Genomic DNA, 9,257 nt, shown 5'->3' with positions numbered 1-9,257 from the left:
AATCAATATCCACTGCTCTCTTGTCTCCTCTGAAGCTGGGACTCTAAATAGTGTTCTTGTGCTCGTCAGTGCAGCCAAAGACAGAACAGTTAGCATGCTTTGCTTGAACTTTCACCACGGCGTTAGAACTGATAAACCGTTGTCGCTTGTGAAAACACAATGGCTGCGCCGTGGGTGGAAACATGCAGATTAAGGGGCAGTAATATTTTAATAAGACCCCCTTTCTACGTCACGGGGGGAGCGAAATCTGAGCAGCTTGTTTTTTCACAAGTTTGCAAACAAATTTACTGGGTTGTTGTTTTTCATTTTTCTGGGTTGGTAGATGCACCGGACACCTGATTATAGCACTTAAACACGGATAAAGTCAAATTTTCATGACGTGTCACCTTTAAGGAAGCAATTCAAAGAAGTGAATCTAATCAATAGTAGGTCTATACAGGCCAAAGTTAACTTCGAAAATGAACCAAATGGCATCAGTGAGTTTCAATTTAGATTTAGTTAGAACAAAAACTGTGCAAACAGAAAACGCAAGGGCAATCAATATTACTATTTCATATGAAGCATAGACATTATTCAAGCCAAGAATCAAATTTATTTGTGGGAAGTGCACTCTTGCAGCCAAGGGTGAAATCAGTATGTACAAATATTTATCCCAAATAATTGTAAATGCAGTTAAATGGAAAATGATATGAGTGGTGTGGCAGGAATTGATGCTGAAGGAAAATTTTTAAGATGTGGTGCTTCTCGTCTAGTGTGTGACCCTCTTTGCACTTTATTTTGCTAATGCTGGAGGCTCTTGTTTGAAGGATATGTTTTATGAATCATAACGAGTGATAGAAATGAATATTATTTATCATTTCATATTCAGATTGTTATTTGACTTTATGGTTCACTATATAATTCCTTCATGTTTCTAACTTGAATACGTGACGCCGTAATAAATGCCCAAATTGGAAATGAGTTTCCAATGCGCACTTAAATACAGTATCAGTCATTTACTATTTGCTTGTGTCCTAATTCTGAACTGTTGTGTCAATGTGAGTGGCAGGGGATACCTGCATCATAAGATGTCAGATTAAATCAAAAGAGCATTTTGGTGTCATCTCTTCACTCGGCATGTTGTTTTATTGTTTCTCTGTTCGTCGGCCATACAAAGGATTACAGCTGTAGGAATCCCCAAATTTATACATAGACGATAAACATCATGCTAACAAAGTATTAAATTTGTACAAAAATACTTTACAGCTCATAATACCTGTCCATTAGAAATAAAAATACAATATTTTAGGGACATAACTGTGACATTGAATCATAAAATTATTGTATACTGAAAATGGACACCCACTATTTTAACTGGCAGTGCTTGACTTCACTAAATGTTTCCACAGATGGAACATTAAAATGACTTGTTTCACTTGACCGGAGTGTATTTGCAGTAACACAGCGAAGTGTTGTAACAAACATAGGTCAAGTAAAGCATAATGAAAGTGACAACTAACTTTTGAATCAGGGCTTGAAAACCATAATTCAACATGTAGCGAATTGAGAAACATCTCTGTGCATGAGTTTGGGGAATGAACCCGTACCTGAAAGTTTATCTGAAATAAAACAACAACAAAAGACACCTTTTCATCATCGTCAAACGTTCTCCATCAAGTGGGCTTGATGAGGTTTTTGTTCGGTTCAGGAGTTGGACCACAATGTGCCATTTGAAAATAGTGAGTAGACAGGATCTTTGAGCACTGACAACGAGGGTGACGTCACTCAATCAAAAGCACAGTTTCACACAGGTGGGTGAGGGTCTTCATTGCCATTAGCAGCTTACCTATGGCATTTTTTTTTCTTTACTAACATTTTTTTCCAAGTATAGCTACAAATGTGATGTTTAGTGGTCTACCACATACGGTAGAACGAATCCATTCTCTCGTGATTTGACACTTTTTTTCTCTCCACAAATGTATTGCGTACCCTTTGGGCTTACACAGTCTGGAAAAAAAATGTCAGATGAGACATATAAAAACCATAACAGTACCATATACAAATTACCATAATGATTGATAACTATTTAAACAATGTGGGGAGGAATACAAAAGTCTTTTCAGGATTTTTTTTTTTTACTCATGGACATCAACCCCATGCTTGCGTTTTTGTCATAAGTGGATACTGCAAATTTAAGCAAATGAGATGAATTTGTTCGTCATAATATTCTCATTTATCACAGAGAGCGGAGTAAACAATATGCGAGTACCTACTTGAACGCTTGTCGTTTTCATTTAGGAGATTGATGTTGGAATAAATAAGCTGTTCTATCCTTTGGGCCAATGATGGATTTCCTCAAAATGTGGGGCGAGAGTCTGGAGACCGCAGACCTACGGCGGTTACCTAACAAAGTACAAAGAGTTTCTGAACCGAATGACCTTCTCCGTGCCATCAATCTGCTCCTGTACACAGTCGATAGCGACCTCATGCAAACCAGCCATCGCTCAAAATCACACGCATCTCTTATAAATCATCTGCCTCTATTCATAAAAATAGACATCTGTCCAATTTCAAGATAAGGTGCCTTTGTGCCACCCTCTCCTTATATGAGCGACATTGGATTTCATATTTACGGTGATATAGTGGACAGAGAACCGAAACATGGTGTTTTTCATGTAGCCAAGCGCGTGTGTTTTTTTTTTTTTTTTGGACAGAAGTACTACAAAATAGTTCATTAAAAGGTCTCATGCATTAGGCTATAACCCACATTCAGTCACAATTGAAAAATGGCTACCGAATTCATTGTGCTGATTATTTTTTCCCCCACGCACAGCTGTATCCTCTCTCTTTGAGCGAGAAAAGGGATCTGACCTTGGCATCAGATAGAAAGAAATACACGGACATACACTATACACACACTTGTGTTTCAGTATCACAAAATAGGAGGATCGACGGTTGCGTTTCGAACGTGGAACTTTGACAGACTTTGTGGAGGCTTGCGAAATAAAGTCTCAGGACACGCGCACACTCATTCAAACTCACACAAATACGGACAATCACAGAGTGGCCAGTCCGATATCTTAAGTAAAAGTCTCAGTGTTGCTTTTATGCATTCTTTTTTTTGAGTCCTCCTTAAAACTATTCTCATTTATTGGCAATAAAAATTAGGGATGGCACTGTTTCAGGTCTCTTTTCTCCACAATTTGGCTTTCCAAGAGGTCAGTGTGGTCTTCGCTGCCATTTTCACAGGGTAAAAACACACCCAGCTTGTCAGTAAAGGACCTCTTCGTCATGGTGGTTCATGCTCTGACTTAGGAAAGGGACTGGGTGTGTGCTATAGGACAACAAGCCCCTCTCGTTTTCCTCCACTAGAGGGAGCCATTTTAGGGAGGGGAGGGTTCGCTTTAGCACCATGAGGAGGACCGTTCCACTGCAGGCACCTGGGAGGAGTTCTGCTATAAAGTCTTGTCGGGGTCTCTGTCCTCTAGTCCCGCTAGTGTGGAGTTGTGCTGGCCCTGCTCCAGCCCTGTGGCGGGCTGCTCGAGTGGGTCCCCAGTGTCAGTCCAGTTCGCTGCCTCGTCATTGGACAATGGGCTCAGTTCTGAGGGCTGCGAGGAAACTGGGTTTCGACTTATGACTAGATCCAGTTTGTTCCCAGACTCTGCTATAAGAGGAACCACTAAGCAGCAGTCAAAGTCTCTAGTCCGGACGTGGTTTATCTGTGGCACAAAGCAAGCATAAATTTAGATAACTTTTTCTTTACTTGGGGCCCTATGATTTCAACGATGCAGAAAGCAGACAGAATTGCGAAAACTAGTCATGAAAATGTAATTTACTGTATAACGCGGAATGTAACAGAATTTGGCAAAAATTGGGACGATTAACTTTGAAGTAGGGCCGTACACATAATTAAATAGCAATATGAACTGTGTCTGTGAATATTAGCAAACAAACTGCCACACAACAAAAAGACTGCTAATTAAATATGAAGTTTGCTTTTGATTTCATTTTAAAAGATTAATACAATTCTTTAAGTTTTATGAATTCACTTAATTGCCACCATTTTGGATTATACATTTTAGTATTAAATGATAAAATACAGAATGGGGGGTTAAATAAATAGTCGTTAACATTTCTATGAAATGCACTATTATCACTATTATTACTATGTGAAATGTTTAAATAATTTTTCAAATGAAAAAAGTTGGAGTTGGGGGGTGGGGGAATGGAATTTGGGCCCTATGTACTTGTTGCATAATATCATGGGTCTGCATCACAGCGGCTCACCTGTAGCAGTCTATCGTATGGCTTGAGTCCTCCGATTTCAGCAGGGCCGCATTGACGGATATTGTTTACATAAACCCCCTTCTCCAAGACTCCGTCAGACACGCTAAACCCGAAGTCCTCAAGGTCCGAGTCCTTCAAAAGGCTCACCTATGAATGTGGGGGCAGTTAAATACATTAAACCTTTATCAAAAAATGATAAAAAAAAAAAAAAAAAAAAAAAAAAAAAAAAAAAAAAAAACTGTATTCCCACCTTATGAAGCTCAACCGGGGTGGGCGACATGATGTCTTTGATCTCCTGCTTCATTCTCCTCATGGCGAAAGCTTTTCTGCCGACGTCAGTGGGCAGCGTGTTGCTGCGGTTAGCCTGTGTGTATTGTTGTTTGTTGCTGCCACGTTCCTGAAAGCTGGCCTGGCGGCCCAGATGGCTTCGAGTGGGCGCAGGATCGTGGTTTAGACTCAAAGAGCTGCCCGACATGATGGTGGCCTACAGGGAAAACCATGAGGAACGGGGCCGAATATGAATAAATATAAGTTCTGTAAAGGTTATAGAGCAAAATGCATTCAAAACACACTTTTAAGTTAATTTTAGTGTTCAAAACTACTGTTCAAAAGTTTAAGATCAGTATGTTTTTTTTATTTAGAAATTAATACTTTTATTCAGCAAGGATGTATTCAATTGATTAAAAGTGACAAGTAAAGACATTTATATGGTTTCAAAAGATGTCTATTTCAAAATATGCTGCTCTTTTGAACTTTCTATTCATCAAAGAATCCTGAAAACAAATATTAATATTAAAATAGAAAAACAGTTTCACAATATTACAGTTTTACTGTATTTTTGATCAACTGAATGCAGCTTGGTGTGCTTAAGATACTTTTAAAACATCACTTAAATTCTTACCAACTCCAAACGTTTGAACAATAGTAATATTGACAGTAAAACACCCATAAACACTCATTATGTCAGTTACAGTACAGATGGTGACAAAGCATTTCATTAACAGTTTGTGTTACATTTGTTTACAAAATGCTAATGGACAACGATACACAAACTTTTAGTAACATGCATTTTTACACACTAATGGGTGGTTTGAACCGCTTCGACTTCCACCATGGCAAGCCAAGGCATGATTAAACAAACATTATGAATGGTGGGCTTTTTTTTTCTTTTTTTTTGATGTTTCTTGAAGTCCTTTGAAGATGATCTTCAAAAAGAACCGGGTTCTGGTTCAGCTTTTGCTGAGGACACTACTACACAAGACTGAAATATTTCCACAACAGTAAGCCTTGCTGCAGCTCTTCCATCATGCTTAGCATGAGCCCACATGCCTTTGTTCTCTTCAATCCACCGTCATTTGCTAGTTTGCGTGAATCTCACTCAAACTGCACGGAATGGGGATTCCAGGTTAATGACAGGTGACCACACAAAAGAGGAAACTCTTCTAAGCCGATGCATTTGTGGTAAGCAGCGTAAACAAATCATTAAACTGGTGATCAGACATGTACATCATGCACCTTGACACGACATTCAGTCAATTCAGCATGTGAAAAATTAAAACATGTGACTTTCGTACAGTGTTTGTCAGGCCGTTTCAAACTCAATAGTACATTCTACTGACACAAACCAGAGGCAAACACTTTCATCGAATCCAATTAGGGCCAAAGGGTACATTCATCGGAAAAGGCTTTTGATTTTATTGTGTTTCCACAGACAAGTGGGATGGAAAGTGAAGAGCTTTCAAAGTGATCCTAACGTTGAGTACTAAAAGCTTCTCTGCGCCGTCGGCTACTCGTGGTCTGCGTTTAACTCAAGGTACCTGATAAAGCGAAGGCAAGAAAATCAATCCGTTTTCATGAAACGTTTCAAGGCTGGCCGCAAAGCATGTCAAATCCAACAATGTGCGACATGACAGCAGATCTAATCTACTGACAAAAAATAAAATGTAATTGACAGGCTAAAGCCATTTTCCCTGAAATTTGTGCTGTTATTTTAATCGTTAAACAGTTCTATCCACGGTTTTTTTTTTCTTTTATAGTATTTAAAGGGCTAATTCACACAAAAATGATAATTCTGTCATTATTTATGTATGTTGTTCCAACCCCATATTTCTTCCACATTAAAAGGTATTTTTTGGCAAGAACACTGTCAAGGCTCTACAAAATCATCATAAAAGTAATCCAAATGACTTAAAGTCATCTGAAGTCTCACCCTTCATGGCTCTCAAATCTAATCTCGTTTGCACCAAGTTGACTTGTAAAACCTCTATTCGAACTTTGCACCAATGAAATGTATTGAATCCGTCACCTGAATTTCACCGTTACAGCTGAACACATTGTGTGTGAATACATGATGTCGAGGTTGATGAGAGATGCTGCCGTGTACTTTCAGGCAGAGCCAAATGTGGCAATATTTCGATTCTTATTGGCATATTCAGTTCTCGTTAGAGTCAAGCATCCCACTAGATGAGGATCTGCTTTATGGTGGGAAGAAAACCGCAATGAGAAACTCAGTCGCTTATCAGACAGATATCAGTGTGTCCCTGTGCCGTCAGAGCACATTTTCTTCACAGCAGGCCGTGCTGTTAACAGGCGAAGACTTTCACCACTTGTTTTTCTGAATAACAACATGTGGAACGATAACGTGATAGCCTTAAAATAGGCAGAATTTGTTCATTAGTCTAATGATGGCAACCTAGTTTTCAAATGTTTTTTCCGCACGCTCTGAGTGAGCGCAAATGTTTTTTTAATTGTTATTTTACAAAAAGGTGTTTGTACTGATGCATTTAATTTCTTTGTTTTCAGAAGAAAAATATAGGTTGTTGAAAGTTAGCTTCTGAAAGGGTAACGGATTGTGTAATTTTCCTAAATGTTTCTTTATGATTTTTTAGGAGTTTCCAGCAGTGTTGTTATCTGGGGGAAAAAAAATTATAAAAAAAATAAATAAAATATCTTATAAATAACTTAAATGAAAATTTTAAATGTTACCTTGGAAATTAACTGGAAAAAGATGAAACAGAAAACACAGTTAATTACTAAAACAAAAATATAAATGCAAATCAAAATATAAAAAATAAAAGCTAATTAAAAATATCAAATAATACTATAACAGTATATAAATAAATTAGTGCTGTCAAATGATTAATCGCGATTAATCGCATCCAAAATAAAAGTTTTTGTTTACATAATGTGTACTGTGTATATTTATTATGTATTAATACACACTCATACAGTATACATATATTTGAAAATATTTACAAAATATAAATATATTTAATCTACAAATAGAATTTTTTTCTTAAATATATACATGGATGTGTGTGCATTTATATATATATATATATACATAATAAATATAATATAAAAAAATGGATAAAAAAAATTCTAGCCAAAATTCAATTTCTAGCCAAAGAGCATGACTTATAACTAAATTATATTCACTATAGAGATGTTCATTTATCTTTCTATTTAAAAATAATAATATTTATAAGTAAAGAATTCAAATATTTTTATGATTTTACCAATACACCTTTGAAATTTATTGAATTTATTATATTCCAGGTTTTTAGGTATATATTAACTTAAGTAATCAATTTTTTTTATTTCATTTTTATATGTGCAAATATCTTTGCAAACATGACTACAAAATTACTATCTATGACTATCATCTCTAATATGAATGTAAATAAGCTTGGAACAACATAATTGTGAATAAATGAAGACAGAATCTTGGTGAACTACTCCTTTAACACGTCACAATTCATTTCGAATGCACCCCTAGGATCTGAAGTGGATGCCAGTAGTGGTTGTCTGTGAGCCCCACCCCCCCTTTCAAGCAGGCCCCCAGCAAGAGACACTGAGCCCATTAGCACGAGAAGAGCACTTGGGTGCCAGCGCTACAAGCAAAAGAGGAAGCCCAAAGAAAGGAAAGGGGTACCAAGATGGCCAGGTTTCTCTTATTCAGAAGCCTGTCTGGCTTGTCCTGGAAAAAGAAGGAGCTGTTACACAAAACCAGGGTTGGTACAGCATGCTACTGAAAAAAGATTGTGTAGGGGGGTTGATGAATGGAAAGAGCTAGACGATGATTGTAGGGAGAGGGGAATAAACACAAACGGATGACATTTTTCTTCCCGAGTTACCTCAAGTTCTCGCAGTATCCCGGATTGGCCGCACGTTTCCAGGTCTTCGAGCGCTTGGGACCAGAAGTTCTCTTCCTGGTCTGGCTCAGTCCCATCGTGTCCCACAGTGAATCTGTTTGAAACACAAATGGGACGTTTTAACCACCTGGTATGTCAAAACAGTGGCAGCCAATGATCAAGCAGGCATTACAGTGATGAACGCAAGGGACGACCAATGATCTGTGCAGGCTATGGTGGGGCTCTTGAAGAGAGACACATACACACACACACACGGTGCGGTCGGACACACTGTGATGGGTGGTGATGTCCTGGTGGATTGTGGGGCTTTGGGTTATGACGTGAAAGGGCCGGATTGGTTTGGGGAAGCAGTGCAGGTTAACAGGCACACAGCACTGAACCTCACCTGCTGTCTGAGATTAAACCGGTGGGCAGCGTGGATGCCCTGTAATGGGAGATCAGCTTCAATCAATAACACAAACGTCAAACCAGTTCATTCAGTCTGTCACAGTGTTTTAGACTTTACATCTTGTATAGAACACATTTTGAGGGCCTTCATTTAAAAAGCATTATAAAACCATTCTCAAATGACAAAGAAATATGTGTTGGAGAAAACGGGGGAAGTTTTGAACTATGCAGTTCTTCATTTTTAAATACAGACGCTGAAAGCTGACAATATATGAAAAGACTGATGCATTAAAGTTGCAGTTTATATTCTGTTTTTTCTAGAGTATATCTGATTTAGACATGTTTTCTAGATCAGTGGTTCTCAAAGTGGTATGCGAGCTAGCACAATTTTTCAGTTGTTTTAAATGGGAGCGCCTTTTTCATGCTGAGCACTCAGGTGTTTTTTTTCTC

General features: G+C 38.0%; 1 protein-coding gene across 1 annotated transcript in view; it reads right to left on the bottom strand.

Annotated features, from left to right (window-relative positions):
* Positions 1-1,097: 1,097 nt before the first annotated feature.
* The window catches only part of LOC306861861 (glutamate receptor-interacting protein 1-like), a gene marked incomplete at its 5' end in the record, with an annotated part of 98,109 nt that continues 89,949 nt past the window's right edge, over positions 1,098-9,257 (bottom strand). The window contains 5 exons of the mRNA XM_079404338.1: positions 1,098-3,698; positions 4,267-4,413; positions 4,517-4,750; positions 8,403-8,514; positions 8,806-8,844. Of these exons, the coding sequence (XP_079260464.1) occupies positions 3,435-3,698; positions 4,267-4,413; positions 4,517-4,750; positions 8,403-8,514; positions 8,806-8,844 (796 nt within the window). The 3' untranslated portion in view covers positions 1,098-3,434. The remainder of the gene's footprint in view (positions 3,699-4,266; positions 4,414-4,516; positions 4,751-8,402; positions 8,515-8,805; positions 8,845-9,257) is intronic.

Source organism: Barbus barbus (genome assembly GCF_936440315.1).
Source record: "Barbus barbus genome assembly, chromosome: 42".
Classification (NCBI taxonomy): domain Eukaryota; kingdom Metazoa; phylum Chordata; class Actinopteri; order Cypriniformes; family Cyprinidae; genus Barbus; species Barbus barbus.
Note: the sequence above shows the minus strand (reverse complement) of the source record. Positions and strands in the feature narration are given on the sequence as shown.